Source organism: Phalaenopsis equestris, unplaced genomic scaffold, assembly GCF_001263595.1.
Source record: "Phalaenopsis equestris unplaced genomic scaffold, ASM126359v1 Scaffold209375, whole genome shotgun sequence".
Classification (NCBI taxonomy): Eukaryota; Viridiplantae; Streptophyta; class Magnoliopsida; order Asparagales; family Orchidaceae; genus Phalaenopsis; species Phalaenopsis equestris.
This window is the reverse complement of record NW_018228544.1, coordinates 289,678-306,365: the sequence shown is the minus strand read 5'-3', so window position 1 is coordinate 306,365 and position 16,688 is coordinate 289,678. Positions and strand designations below refer to the sequence as shown.

Here is a 16,688-nt window from a genome sequence, read left to right as displayed (position 1 = left end):
CTTGTAGTCATAAGATAGAGTTTCTTTCCTTTGACCTTAGGGCTACCGAGGTTCCCGTGGATGATGCAATTCACGGATTGCTGACCGGGGATTTCAGGACGTGTTGGGTCGACTACCTTCACGACCAGGTAGACTTAGGGTCCTAGTAGCTGTGTATGACGGGTCCGTGGTACCCCGACCCAGTTTCCTCTACCTTTTAGGATTACTTTTCCTTGCCTTTTTGTTGAGCCCCTTTGAGCCCTGTCACTTCTTGACCTCGTTGATATCACATTGACGGCCCAATGCCGATGAGTTGCCGCCCATTTGGGATACGACGATTTGTCCTCTGCCCTTTGGCCCGGATGTGCTTTGACGTATTGGGAGATCCCCGTTAAGATGATTTAGGTTATTTCGTGGGCCCCGTCTGCTGATTAGCCACTACCCATTTGGGATGTGAGAGACTTACTCTCTGCTCGATGGCTTAGTGTGAGCTTTGAAGTATTGGGACTGTTCCCACACGGAATAACCTTCCTTTGATTGCCTATACCCCAGGTTTATAAAAATATGAAGTGAAACTCCTTTTATCGAGAGTATTCTTGGGTATCCCCCAAGATGTAATTAACCAGTAGGAACACGTTCCTCTGGGAGTGCTCTTGACCCCAGAACAGGTACATACACCTGACTCTCTGGTTATGGGTAGTCTATGTAGATACTTCTTTCGCGGATATTGGTTTAAGGTGCTTCTACCCGATCTTGTTTGGGCGGACATTCTTAATATATTTTTGTGAGGTTTATCGCACATAGACTTTCCACGTTTTACTTTTTCTCTTGTTTGTCACTTTGTCGTATGTCCATTTTTATTCGATTCCTCTCCTCTTCAAATCATTCATATGGTTCGGGAGGGAGATTTATTCGAATGGGGGAAGTATACGACGATTGACAAGCTGGCGACTCCTTTTAAAATAAAAAAAAGAGAAAAAATAAACGAAAACACTCATGCCTATTAGTTGATACATCTGACATTGGAGTACAAAAAAGTTGGTCAGATTTGATATGAATTTCTTTAGAAACATGTATTTTTGGCGAGGGAGATTCAATTGGTAGAGGCTTGTTCACTTCTTTAAAAGTATAAACACTCTCCAAAAGTGGATATTGTTCAGTCTTTGTCTTTTCAGCAAATTCAGCCATCAAATCCAGTGGAAAATTATCGAGTGACTCTGAAACAGGCGCCAACAATGAGATCGGGTTTGGAACATGGCATGGGTCCTCAAATAACCCTACATCTTCTGAAACTGAACTCTGTTGTGGTTCTTTAAGTAGAGGGAATGTAGTTTCGGGCAAGGGATGAGAAAGTGGATTGTTAGTTAATAGAGTAGTTGTGGTAGGGGAGACCATGAATGGAGAAGCTGGACCAAATTGAACTTGGTTATGAATTGTGGTCGAGTAACTGGGCAGAAAACTGTGGTGGGATCGTTGATCTTCCGGTCCCGGAGCTAACAATTGGCCTGTTTTATGAGTTGTAGGATTTGAATCAGGATATGGAGAATCTGCTGAAGAACGAGGAAACAATTGTTGCCATGACATTTTAAAAACTGTTTTTGGTTGCACATCGGTGGTTGCCTGATGAAGAAAGAATTAAAAAAAGCAAAAAAATCAACATCTTAATTTTAAATAATTAAATCTCCATGGAATTCAAGGAAAAAAAAATAGTGTAACTAAGAACGTACGGTTTGACTTAATTTAGCCTCATAAGCATTTTCACCAGCACTGGAAGCAGATTTACCAACAGCACATGCCACAGGGTGAGCGTCTCTTCTTTTTACAGCATTTTGAGCATTATCTACAAACCCTGTGGCAGGCTTAAAAGACTTGCAAACAGCAGCAGATTTCTGCGCATTTCTTCCAAAGAAGGATGAGCCATCAAAGCCTCTAGAAGAAGATAAGGAATTACCTTTCATGCCGTCGAAATATCTGGGCTAATTCACCATGACCTTACTTCCATAAACACTATGCAAAGCTTGTGATTTATAATTATCTCCCATGCTCTTCTGCAGATCAAACCTTTCGTTCTCACCCTTCTTCAAAAACTCATTTTTCCTGCCATTTTGCTTGCTGGCCCTCTTTTCAAGCTCTTCGCCATCAGAATTGCTCTTGCAAGATGCTTTGTCCTTGTCTTTCCCTCGGTCTCTCCTCCTATCAATTTCCTTCCGACCATCTCTATCCCCGTCAAGAGTTAACCCCTTTGAACGATCCTTCTCGGCAACTATTTTTTCAACACGAAGTTTCCTCCTCTCCTCCACTAGCCTTGCAACCTCTTCTTTCTGCTTCCTGTCTTCCTCTTCCAGTATTTCCTTCTCCAACCTAGCCTGCCTCTTCTCCTCTGCCTTCCTTCTAGCTTTCTCCCCTCTACTCTCCTGGAAATTACCAAAAAACTCCCCTTTCTTTGGTGACACTCTATGATCTAAATCAGAAGACCTATCTTTCTTTGAGGAACCAAGCCTGAAAAACTTACCACAAAGCCACCTCCTAGTCGAGAAAAAAAAAAGAAAGCAGCTTGCAGGAAAACGTCATCACCCCAGAATAAGATCTCTCTGCTGAGCACCGATGATCACTTCCAGTCCAGTGCTTTGGAACGGAACCTACAAAACTGCAATTTCCATCAGCTTCACATAACCAACCATGCTTTCCAACAAGATCAGTAATCATTCCGGGACCTGCTGTTGGACCGGGAAGGTCAAGCATTGGTTTTCTGGATATATGACCGCAATATGAACACATGAAACGGCCACCACCAGGGGTCTGGTTGCGGTAAGGCATGTGGCAATTCCGACAGTGAAGAGTAGCTGATTTACGGCGTTTCAGAAGCTCGAGAGCCTCAGTGCGACGTCTCTCACGGAGGCGGGCAGCACGGCGATCCCGCCAACTGGAAAGTTGAGGCATTAAGACCTCATACCACAAGCGAGAAGCAAGGAGGACTGACACAGAGGCAAGCTGTGGTGATGTTATCTCAAATCGCAGGGCCGGTGGTAGGTGCTGTGAGAGAACCCATAGGACAATAAACGGGATCACACACCAAGGTAGCATGGTTGCGACCCGTCGAGACCACCTCTGTACCACACAAAGCATACACATTATTCAGAAGCTCTACGAATTAAAGAAATCAACAATGACAGAAACCCAAGGTAAAGTTCATGCGCCTTAACCTGTTATCAAAAATCGTCACTTCTTCAAAGGAGAAAAGGAATCAAAATATCCCTAACCCCGAATGAATGCAGCTGCTTCGTATTAGCAGTGTTTGTAGGTTATCGGCTGGAAAACCTAGATTAGAAACGGGTCGATTGGGGTTTCTTCAGCTCTGCGAAGAATTTTGCTGGCGGCCTGAACAAGTGTGGGTGATGGAAAGTGAGGATTATTCGAGTGACTTACGTAGTTCGATTTCGTTAATTGATAAAACCCTAGCATTGACGCTGGTCCCCATTCATGGATTCTGGGGAAGAAGAGGACGGAGAATATAGAAAAAGGATTGCCGAATTTATATGCTTCATGGCCGAGCTGATAAATGCAAAGGAGACTCATTTATTCATTTTCTTAATATGACAATTACGTACAGAAGATATAAAATATAGATATTTCTGTTTAGAGATGCCATGCTCAAATCATCAAGAATTTGATAAAATGAAACACATGGGTTAGGAGTTCATCATGCAATTTTGATATTTGAGTGAGAATTTGAAAAATAAATTAAAAAGGGTTGTTGATTTTTAGATTGAAAGTTTGGGATGGTATAGATGTAAATATGTAATTGCTCCCTTTCTTAATTTAACTAGCCTAATGAGATTAAAATTTTGATTAATTAAATATAATTATTAAATTAAGAAATTTATTTATTTATTTTTGAATTTAATTGTTCCACATTCTTCGCACATTTCAGAATTTTTATCGTGTAGTTTCTATTTTTAAAACTTTTCTCAGAGCCGAAGTTAGTCACTTCTTCTATGTGGGATAAAAACATGAAACACATTGTCCCCCGTCATTCTCTTCACTTTCTTCCCTTAGCCGGGAGGTGCTTGCCCTATTTAGGAGAAAATATTTTGTTCGGACACGGCTAACCAGCGGCAGCTACGTCGTCATAAATGTCATCGGCGGGCGACATGGTCGCTGGTAGTTGGTCGTCCAGACGTGTGTATGTCTGGACAAAATCACCTAATCTTCTAGTAAAAATATGATATTTACGTACATATCAACCCAACACTATGTATTTACTTATATAACTTTTAAAGTTTTTTTTTATTATTATTATATCGCACAAATAATTTTTAAAAATAATAAAATTTAATGGTTTTTAAATACATATAAAGAATATATAAGTAAACATTTTTATTTAATTGTTTCATTTATTTGAGTTAAAATGAACCGAACACAAACAATAAATATTTGTTAGTACTCGCCTCGTTTATAAATTGAGCTAAAAATAATCGTTCCTTTTCGGCTCACTTGCTTAGCGAATGAATTAAACGTGATCTGTTTAACGAACGAAACACGGACTCTTCGTAGACGAGTTTTTTTGACAACCCTCTTAATAAATTTATGATTGTTTTGATATGACATATCATTTTATTAATGCATAAAAAATGTGTTTTAATTTTTAAATTTTAAAATAATAATAATTTTATTTTTCATATGATAGAGGAAGATTGAGTGGTATAAATATAAAAAAACAAAATTTTAATTATTAGGTATGTGAATACAAAGGAATTAGGTGGCATGTATTTAAAAGATCCTATGGTTATTTATTTAAAAGATCCTAGAGTACATCAACATTTTAGTGAGTTCCTCAAAATAGGTCTACCCAACCATGATCGTCAAGCGAGCTCTTCCAGTGAAACTCCCCTGCACTAACTGTGTTCTTATTCCATGCTCATATGATCTGGTTGGACCTTCTGACCAAACTCCCTGACTACTACCTACTTACACCATCGAGCTCGATGATGAGCAACTCTCTGTGATTGAAGGAAAAGAATTATCTTCTGTCAGAATTATTTATTAACAACATGATAATCCATGCTGGCAGTCTTCTCGACAACGAGTCTTCTCAGGCTCCATACTAAATATATAATATCTTGACACATTTATTCACAAAAGCACAACTCACATACACGCACACACACGAGCAACATAAAAAGATCGAAATTAACCTAAACTTAATTTCAAAAAGTTTCTAACACATACTGTATCGAGATTATTGTCGAATCTGTCGGATCCTACGTTGTAACCTAATAAGCAATTCTTACTTATATGTCAAATGAATATGAAGGAATTCTTGATTAATTGTCAAAATCAATGTCAAATGAATGACATTTGTCAAAATTTTCTAAGTTTATTTATTAAGATAAATGAACTTCGGGTACATCCCGTGCATGAGGTGTCCGATCTTAACCGTTGATCACAGCATAAAATGTATTTCGGTGGGCCTCATTTTATTATTATTTAAAAAAAATATATTGTGATCAACGATAGAGATCAGACACTGCATGGAATAAATTTTCCCGTTAAGGAGTTGTAATTAACGACCTTTGCAGTGTAATTGTATTTTATAGCATAACTAATCAACCATTATATTTAACTTTTCTGCTTAAGATTCTCATTTTATATATAATACATATGTTCTGCGCGCAGTTATCATTTACTTAGCCGGGAATTCATTGTCGTCCAAATGTACAAGGTAAAATAAATTAAATGCTAGATTTTTGTTTCTTTAGTTGTTTAGTTTAAAGAAAAATAAATGTGATGCAATATGTTGAGATATTTATATTTTTTTTGCTCTGCTATTTTTTTTAATGTATAAGAAACTCATCCCATTTGGATGAGTTTTAAATGCATTGAAATTATTAAGCATTGCTTGACTACGACAAGCACTGATCATTTGTTTTTGCCAACCACCGATCGATGCTTGTTGTTGCAAGTCGCCGTTTAGGGTCGCCACTGTCGGAGCGCATTTTCTGTCCTGACTTCTGACGTAGCTCTAAGTGCGGTGAAGATTATTATTGAGTTATTTTCAGGTTATTTATGGGTTATTTTCAATAATCCCGAAATAACCCAGAAATAACCCTTTTCAGGTTATGGGTTATTTTCAATAATCCCGAAATAACCCAGAAATAACCCAAAAATAAAGACCGTGGGTTATTTCTGGGTTATTTCTGGATTATTGAAAATTACCCATAAATAACCTGAAAATAACTCAGGAATAATCTCCGCCACATGTAGAGCTACGTCAGGAATCCGCACAGAAAATTAGGCCCTCTACGGCCTGCCATAGCCGCAATACCTAAAATACTTTGAAATAATAAAAAGCAAAAAGATAAACAGATAAATATTTTATAAGTAATTAAATGCCGCCAAAATATTATAAATTCACTCTGCAAAATAAGACTTATAATGTGGATAGATATGAGTCTAAACAAGCAAAAATCAAGACTTATAATGTGGTTGAAGATTTCAGGCTTTTAATTGCAAGTTCAACTAAACTCTGAATAATACATATTCATAATAAGATCAAGTGTCTCGACAAAACAAGTAAGAATTATGAAAATCTTAGAGCCGGCTATTGCCCACTTTTAAAATCTATATCTTTCATTAACGTGTTGCCAAAAAAAATTATGTAATTATTAAAAAATAAGTAATTTTAACGGATTATAGATTTTGTTACAAAATACCTTAAGAAAAATTTAAAAAAAAATTGAAAAAAAACATACATTAAACTTGTCTACCACAACGAAAATGATTGATTACCCTTCCGTGACAAAATTAAGTCAATATGTCGAATGTCAATTAATTTTGAAGCCATCCAGACACTTGAATACCAAATAAACATCATATAATTGAATGAATCAGCACACATTCTTCAACGAGTGTTTTGAGGTTTTATCTAAAATACCAAAATATTAAATTTATACTTAATATTTTGTGTATAATTTCCTTACATAGCATTTGGCCATCAATAAATTCTTATCATTTGATAAAAAAAAAAAAAAAAAATTGTATTGTAGCTCTTTGTTTTCTCTGCCTTAACAATAAGTTAAAGTTTGTTTGATAATGTGGAGCCATACTTTATTAATTTACATTTCAAAATAGTCTATGATTACATCAATGGTGTAAATAAACTTGTATATGAATATAAAATAAGCAATTTCCAACAAAATGTAAATTTCTAATAGTGTGAAATTGATTTGAAAATTGACATTGTGTTTATTATTGAGGGCTTATTTTAAGATGAAAAAAATTCACCCCTACAAAGAATAGAAAAAAAAAAACGTGTCGACCTAGTCCTCTGAAATTATGTAAAAAATTCATATTGGTCCCTTTTAAATGCCTAAAGTATGTATGATATTTTCTTAAATTCTTATTGATACGCTTATTAAAATAGAACTCGGATTTATTTTTTATAGAAATTTATTTGAGAAGTGCAACTTTACTTTTTTAGTCATTTATTTCATTATATTTATATATATAGATTTGTTTTTGATATTTTTTGTTGATGGTTGGATTGGCTTGATATTTTTTTGAAGCCATTTTGCAAGATATTTTGTTGATACTTATTTTGTTTGAGAAGTACAACTTGATTTTTTTTTATCATTTAGTTACATCTTATTCTTTAAATAGTTGTAGCTGTCTCTAACAGATCCTAAGATATTTAGTCATCTTTGCTATAAAAATATCAGAACATAATTTGCAAAGCCCATAATATGCTCAAAAACATATGAAAGAGGAAAAATATGCACTAAGGTCTTGAAATTTATTTGTAATAGATTTAAACACTAGATATTGTCCTCCCAAAATGGCTACATGGCCCTATATTTATAGATTTTTTAATAAATGAATAAGAATGTATTTTTAATATGATGGAAAATAGCTCTTACTAATGAGTGTAAGCGATGCACAGAGTGATATGGGTTAATGGTCTTGTAGGTTGTATCAATATTTCTAAATGCCTAGGTGAGTTACCGAGATCATTTGCAAGTCTGGGATGACCATTTACAAGTTATTCTAAAAGTGCGAGTCCTTTTTTGGTAATGGTAGTGTCCCATGACATGTGCAAATACCTTGAGCAAGTTTATATTTGTTCGGGAGAGAATTATGGTGGATCTTCATGAATATGCACCTCTTCATTTTGGTTTGCCAAGTTAATTTGTAATGTGTTGTTGTGGAATATATATAAAAATATAAGAATAATTGACGAAGAAAACGAAAAATAGAACGAGAAAAATTCATACCAAAAAATAGTAACACTGCGGAACACACAAATTTACGTGGTTCGGCAAATTGCCTACGCCCACCGACTTGCAGAGGATTTTGCTATTTGAGGAATTTACATCAGTGGGTCATCTCAGCTTACAAGGGGATCTCTCACTTCGTTGCTCTCTATTCTTCTCTCTCTACACATTGATACAATGAAGAAAAAAATCTTACAAGAGAAATAAACCCAATTTCTCTTCCGAAACAAGCCACCAAGAAAAAACCAATGGAGAAAAATTTTCTTCTTCTTCTTTCTTCTTCTTTCTGCCGCAAGGAACCACTGTCTGCACTTCTCTTCCTCTATCCCGAGAAAGCCCGAAGAAGAACACAAAAATGACTTGTCTTGGAAACTGAAGAAGCCGTGCAATGCCTTTTGTCGCGAATAGGAAAGGAGGCGCGATGATTCGTGAACGTCAGCGGGAGTTGGCTGGAGCGGTCCACGAACAAGAGAGGCGAGAGCGGTTGCGACATTTCGTGATCGGGGGAGCTATAGCGGTCGGTCCGGGCTCCAAAACTCAACAATGTGCAATATAACCTACAACAACTTGTAATATTTTTCAGCATACATTTAGTTTCTTAATTTATTGATGTCCATGAACGAGAATAAATAAAATATCAAATCTCCACAAGTTAGCAAAACATGTGCAATGTAATCATTTATTTATTCATGTTCTTTATGCAAATTATTTCTATAAGTATCCCTATGATCCTTCAAAGAATTCCTCAACCCTGACCCCAATATTTTTCCTCTCTTGAATTCATAGATTGGATTAGGAGGCATTCTAGAACTAATATGGCATGGACATTAGTACAAATAAATAAATAAATAATGCTAAAAACTAGAAGAGTTATATTTCACTCCTCCCTTAAATAAATAAATAAATAAAGAGGAGAACGAAGAGGAAAGGACGTGGTAGAAATTTTCAATGTGCGTGATCTCATCATGAAGGCTCGTTAGACTTCTCAGGCAAATCGGAGTTTTTTTCCTGCGAGCATATCATGGATTGAATCCATGAAGATAAATTTTCAAGAATTTATGGCGAAGTAGCTTAACAAGTGAGACTAAGCGTCTGTTTGGGGCAGCTGTAGCTTATTGAATAATCTCTTGATAAGCTGATTAACAATAATCTGTTGATAAGCTATGTGCGGTGTCTATTATAAATTTTTATTTTTTTGGAAAAGCCAGACCGCAGCTAGACAGCCAGAAAGCTCCCACCGCAGCTAGATAGGTGCGGCGAAAAAACACTGTTTTTAGCGTTTTGAAAACTTATAAGCTACCAAAATGCAGTTTACCCAAACAGACTATGTGCATTTTCAAAACGCCACCGCACCAAATAAGCTGCCCTAAACAGACCCTTAGTCATCTCACCAACACACCCCACCGAGTAACTTTTCAATTATTGAAACTCTTCAATTGGAGTATGATTAGTCATTAATTATTTCTATAAGTATCAATAAGATGCAGCGAAAACTCATTATGAATTCTTTCATCTGTTCGGCATTTTCTTTGCCATGTTTAGCCCAAAAATGAGGACTGAAATATGTTGATTGCCACTCTTATTTCAACAACATTTAATAACATGTGTTTATACTAGTGATGTAAATGAGCCAAGCCGGTTAGCAGGCCGGCTCAAGCTCGGCTCGTTAACTAGTTCGAGAGCCGAGCTTATCGAGCCGCGGGCTTGTCTCAGCTCAACTCGTTGGCTCGTGAGACGGCTACGTTAGCCAATTGCTAGTAATTTGGATACATTTTTCAGTGACTTTTCACTTCATCTTTCTCCTCCTCCGGACAACAATACTTTCTCCTGTCATCTACCGTAAAAGTTGTATTTTTAGTGCAAGCTCTAGAGCCGTGAGTTTTCGCTGCATCTTCCTTCTCCTCCGGACATCAATACTTTTCCCTGGTCATCCACCATAAAAAATTGTATTTTTAGTTTGAGCTCGCGAGCCCGCTGCAACATTTGCAAGTCGAGCTTGAGCTCACCATTGCTCACACCGGAGCTCACAATTTGGTAAACAAACCGAGCTCGAGAAGGGCATCGCTCCTGCTCGACTCGACTCATTTACACCCAAATTTTATATTTATCAATAATAAAAAAAAAATGCTAAGAAGATCATGTCTCCCCCTACAATCCAAAATGCAAAATCTTGGACAATCACTCCTTACAATTAGCTTTAATGCTGCTTTCTCAGGTGGCCTTCAATTTCACCCTTTATTATGGATGATATTATGATTTTGTTTAATTATTTATTTGGTCTATAGTTAAAATATATTACCTCTAGACTACCTCAATTATGCATTCAATTTTCATTCAATCATTTCTAGCTATATGATCTTTATTGCTTTCCTTTATTCATCTTTATTTATGCTCTTTTTTAGGCGGTTTTAACTTTTTGTAAATATGTTTGTAAAATTGTTATGAGAAAATTAATCTTTTAAATATTTTCTTATAAAAAATCAAACTATTATTTTCTACAACTATCTTACTAGCAAGTTTGGTTCTCAAAAAATAGGTATTAGAAAAGAATGAGCAATTACATATAGATCACCCCGAAATTTTTATTTACAAACAAACCGCCCTCTTTCATCCCGTTTTTAATTTCTCATTCAAATATCAAAATTCATGGTAAGACTCCAACTCATATTTCTCATTTTTGTCAAATTCTTAGAAGTATGATTGTGACATGTGTAAATACATCAGTTTCATAGTTTAAAAGAAAACATTTAGGCAATTTTTTTTGTAAATATCAATGTTTCGAAGGATCTATCTGTAATTATTCCTAACAAAATTGAAAGATAAGTAATATTGAAGTTGATGTGTGGTAGAGGTTTGCAATGTAAAATCATGAGGAAACTATTCCAAATAAGCTTTTAATACTTTTTTAAATTGTCTTTACAAAACCCTAAATCATTATGACCCTAAACCCTAAAAATTGTGCGATAAAATCAAAGTTAAATTTGTTGGAGATTTACAAATTCTTTAAATAAGAATGCATATTTTAAAGTCAGTTTTTTTTATGTGTAAATTTAAAATAAAAAGGGCATAGCGATGATAAATTTCTCTTAGATACTGAGGTTAAATGAGACATTAAAGTATAAAAAAAATTTATGGGACTTCATATTTGGGTAAATAAAAAGTCTTATTTTTACTTCTTATAAAAGCTCCACAACATTTCAATTTTATGCATCGGTCCCATTGAGGATGAAACTATGTTGAGGGTCTGTTTGGGGCAGCTGCAGCTTATCCAGTCTATCCAGCTTATCCAGATAAGCAGTTTATTCTGATAAATTGTTGATCAACAACTTATCCTGATAAATTTGTTGTCTGTTTGGTTTGTGCATTTGGAAGACAGCTGATTTGCAGTTGTTTCTGGATAAATAATCATTTTACATATGATCTGGATAAGTTGTTTAACTGTTTGGTTTGTGAGTTTGGAAAACAACTGATTTGCACTTTTTTATGGATAAAAGAGCATTCTGACACTTTGCACCAGAATTGTAAAAGGCTACACATTTGACAATTGAGAACAAAAAAAAAACAATTTCATAACTGTAAAGATCACACATTTAACAGTAGAGAATTTCATTTTTGGCATTTAATCTCGTGTCCAACGCCAAGATCAAACATATACAAGCCTATGCTTTAAAATTCAGAAGTTTAGTATAGTGTTATAAAAAAAAATCAAACACAAAGTGCTGAACAAATGCTGAGAAAGCCAGTTCACCTACTCCACAGCCAATTGCACAATTTTATGACGCTCAAATAAAAACTTCTCTTCTCAAATCTGAAAATCATGAAAAAGGAATATAGTCAAACCCTTGAATGCAAACGGAAACAGTAAAACAAAGTAATCAACCTAGCAAGAAATTCGATATTGCTAAAGTTTTGGCCTTTCACCAGCGTTTGCAAGCTTTCCCACCGTTGGCTTGGAGTAGAGATAGTGTTTCAGGAGCTGTGTAAGCTTCATGCTCGAATGTAATGGACGAGAGCCTACCCAAACCAAAATCCGGGACGAAGAAGTACGGCGTGAATAGGCTTACCTTCTTCAATGGTTTATGGTCGGAGCGGAGCGGAATGATGAGAAAGATGGGAGTTTCGGTGGTCTCCATTTCAAAACTAAAGATCTTCGCGGCTTTCCTACAATTATTTCATAAAATGAAGCTTAGGGTCTCTTTGGGCAGCTGCAGCTTCTTAACTTTTTAGCTGCGCAGGTAAACAAATTAATACATTAATTAATAATTAAGTAGTAATTATTTTTATCTTTATCAAATAATTAAAAACATAAAAATATATTTATAAATAAATAAATTAATTATTAAATAATAATATATAAATCCATCTAATTATATTTAATTTAAAAATATGTGAATTAATCATTACTATTAATAACTTAAATTAACAAAATTAAAATCGACCCTCTCCTCCATCCTAATTTTGCTCAGAACCATGGCCTTTTTGAACGAACCTCTCGCCGTACATTCAGGATTAGAGCAAGTCGGGAAGGCAGTGATGAATAGCTCCCAATTTCGCCCAAAATCATGGCTTTCATCAATGTGCTTCAAGTGACTGTGGAAGGAGCAGCAGGCGACTCAGATTTGGCTTCGTGAAAGGATCGAGAGCAGGGGACGGGCGGAAAGCGAGACGAGAGCGTCGGCTTCGCGAGGCGCTGGGGTAGTGGTCGCGTCGCGATATGCGGGGTAGAAGAGAAAAAATAAGATCGCAGAAGCGGGCCAAGAGGTCTATCCCATTGCCCGCTTTTGGCCAAATTCGCCTCCCGCTCGCTGCGGGACTGCGGGACGCGCCAAAACAAACAAAAAAAATTTGCATGATAGCATGTGATGCCGCCGCGAAGCTATCGAGTCCCAAACGAGCCTTAGTGTTAAGTTGCTTTTAAATGATTTTTTCTCAAAAGATAGATGTTTGTCAGATGTACCTTAATAGATAAGGTTACAAATTTTGATTGGCAAAATTATTTCATAAATGATAGAAAAATTTTTTATGGCATGATTGTATTATGAAATTTGTAAGATTGCTCACAAGTAAATACACCATTTGTGTAAAAAGAAAGTTATGAGAACCGAATTAAAAAATGCAATTTGTGTAAAAAGAAGTTAAAAAGCTGAAAATCGTCGACAGCAGGGTTCGAACCTGCGCGGGCGTAGCCCAACAAATTTCAAGTCTGTCTCCTTAACCACTCAGACATATCGACAATAGGCTTAAAGTTCATATTTTTAATAAATAAATAGTGACCAATACCTTTCATACATCTAATTATGGCATTTTTAATTCAATTTAAGCAAAGTAAATCGGAATCCTTCAACTGTTTGCTCGGAACAAGAATATTCTTATTCTAAATAAGAAACTTATGTAGCATAATAAATATTTAAAAGTTTAATTTATGTAATTATAAGTAAATATGATCAACATGATCCACCTAACGGAGTGCAAATTTTTATAATAAAAATTGAATTTGAAATTGATTAAATTTTATTTAATAACTCATAATGATTAGATCTTTCCTCTAAAAGTCACACACATTTATGTGTTTGATCTTATAAGTGCCACATATATCATAAAATTGGGTCATAAAATAGCAATCTTAGTTGTATTCTCTAGTTGAGTCATAATGCCACAAGTCCATATCTTTTGCAAAGCCTTAAGCACTGACTTTTTTAATATCAGAATTTGTTTACTAAGGTGATATTTATGTACAAAGGAAACACCTGCGTAACTTCATGCTAGTGGCACAAAAGTGAGATGACTGATGCTAACTTAAGCTTCGCTCGAGACAATGTGTCATATCAATGGATGAACCCTCATGGAAGGATCAAACATTTTAATAAAAATTATTATGATATAACATTCATCATGTGTGTTTTATAAGACATTCCACTCAACGAGGCAAATCTGATATTTATATCAAATTGTCTATTCTAATGCTCCAAGTGAAAGAATAGCATATGCTAGCACCTCCAATTATACTTAGTTATATATTATCGCTTTCAACCAACTTAGCTATGAATTAATCAAGTCAATTGTGATGTATGTTTAATAGTTGTATCCAAGAATCATTCAACCATGGATAACCATTTTGGTTCCCTCATGACTTTTTTCTTATCGTGATAAGTTTGACCTTACTTTGAAGAACACCTTATTTTTGTATCTCACTACCTCATTCTAGTAAGAACATTTTTTAGAGGGCCATCAATTATTATTAATCAAACACCTATAAAAACATGGCCCTCCAACTCTCTATCATTAATGCCCGCCAAGTTGAACTAAGACAATGAAATTATAAGCTTTTTATATAATTTGTAATCCATTAATGCCCAATATCCCTTAAAGTTGTTTTTATTTGTGAGTTTTATTAGGCACACACATACATTATAATTAACCACTGGTGTTTTTGCACATAAGAATCTTGATACCTAAGCATTACAACTTTATAATCTTGATACATAAGATTCTTGACTAGCCTCAATAACTAGTCAAAGGAAGTCATTACAACTTTATAATTGCTCGTCTTTGAAATTCAATCTTGCTTAATGTAGAGTAGAGATACAATAATATGTGATTGAATTAATGCGCAAAAAAGTATTTTTATTTATTTTAAAATTCAATAATTTACTTATATCATATGAAATCACTAATTGAAACTGAATATGTAAAACACTAGCTTATAGTTATGACATGAAATACTCTATATATAATTCATTCATAATATGTAAAAAATGAGTGGCTCTTTTATTCTAAAAATGATAATTTCACGGGTGCGCTCATTCAAAACAGTTTTAAGCTTCAACATCCAATTATATTATAGTTAGCTACTCAATAGAATCCTACACTAAACTCCATATAGATGATCTTATGGTGAAATTTTAATAATAGGCAATTTATTAAGTTATAAAATTAAGCACACTGTGTGTGAACCACTTAGCTGTAACTGCTATGTTTATCAAATTATTCCATCAAGATGCACAAATAAATCTATTAGGCTTGCCTTTATAAATACAATTGACTCAAGTAATGTGGGAGTAAGATAAATCAATTAAGCACTTTAATGATAGTTAATCACATATATAAGCTATGTGGTTATCACAAGTGAATAAAGAAGTGAACAATGTAAATTAATGGTTAGAAGTGCAAGTAAATGACATAAAATAAATGAGTCAAAGCATAATTTTTATCATGTGGTTTGGCCTCCTTCCCACCTTATATGCATGCCTAACCCACACTTTGATTATGAATCCATCACCTGATTGTATGAGACAAAAAGTTATCATTAATGGAAAAGAATCCTACATTATTATTAGCTAACGAAGAAGATTACTAAACACACCTAAACTTAATTAGGATTATCAAATATCTTATTATTCGTGAACAACTCCTGTTCAACTTATTAAACAATTTGTGTTCAATTCATTTGTTAAACAATCAAGCCACAGACAAATAAATTTTTTTGAGCTTGATTAAAAAATAAGTCAAACATGAACAAAACTTTTATTTGATTATATTAAGCTTTATTTTGGGTTGATTTAATTAAATAATTAAATATTGAATAACATTATAACATTTTTATATAATTTTTTTATTTTGTATTTTAAAAAATATAAAATTTTAATATTTTTTTAATCATTTGTGCTAATTTTAGCCGAACACTTGAGCATTCTTGGGCCTAAGTGGGGATAAGTTATAAGTCTTATTATCATGTCTTGCGTAGTACCTTGTTACAGCTTTTGTCCTCTTTAAAAGGTTCGTGATTGACATTATTCTTACAATGTTTAAGTCTTCATCACTGGTGAGCTTTCATTCATTGAGAGGTTGTAAAGCTTGCATATCTATGTCACTCGATGATGTCAAATCATATTTTAAGCTACTATGCATACTTTGTATGATTATATTGACCCCGCTATGCTTGGTTACATTGAGTCATACATGTTGAGTAGCCATTTGAGTTTTCGTTTCATTAGAACTAGGATCTTTGCTTTGAAAACTCATTGCATGTCGAACCCTAAAGAAAAATGAACAAACGGCCTTGATCGAGGGTATTTTTGGGCCCTTTAAATGTGTTATAATTAACCATAGTGGTTTATACCAGCGAGAAAACTGATTATTCATAATAAGATAAACCCTATTTGATATCACTTATCAAGTAGGTGAAATTTATAGTTTATTTCAGTCACATATATCTTAATCTTACAAGTTCATATAATGAACATTGTTTTATATTTTGTCGTATGGTCTCATCCTTATGAAATGTTTTAATGATAAATGTATGTGTGACAAGTATGCCTTCCTTTGAGTCTCATGCTAGAGCATAAAAGCTTTGCTATGGCAAAATTCATCCCTCATAATGGTATGATCCAATCCTTTAAGACTCCCCCTTTTTCTTTTGGGTCGCATTAGTCCAAATCC

General features: G+C 34.6%; 1 protein-coding gene and 1 non-coding gene across 2 annotated transcripts in view; both read right to left on the bottom strand.

Annotated features, from left to right (window-relative positions):
• LOC110036620 overlaps nucleotides 1-3,508 on the bottom strand; it is an 18,595-nt gene extending 15,087 nt beyond the window's left edge. Inside the window, 3 exon segments of the mRNA XM_020741106.1 lie at nucleotides 978-1,599; nucleotides 1,707-2,510; nucleotides 2,512-3,508. Coding sequence (XP_020596765.1) covers nucleotides 978-1,599; nucleotides 1,707-2,510; nucleotides 2,512-3,111 — 2,026 coding nt within the window. The 5' untranslated portion in view covers nucleotides 3,112-3,508.
• Nucleotides 3,509-13,400: 9,892 nt separating this feature from the next.
• Nucleotides 13,401-13,482, bottom strand: TRNAS-UGA. The gene has a single exon. It is a non-coding gene; the product is annotated as a tRNA-Ser (tRNA).
• Between the last annotated feature and the right edge of the window lie 3,206 nt (nucleotides 13,483-16,688).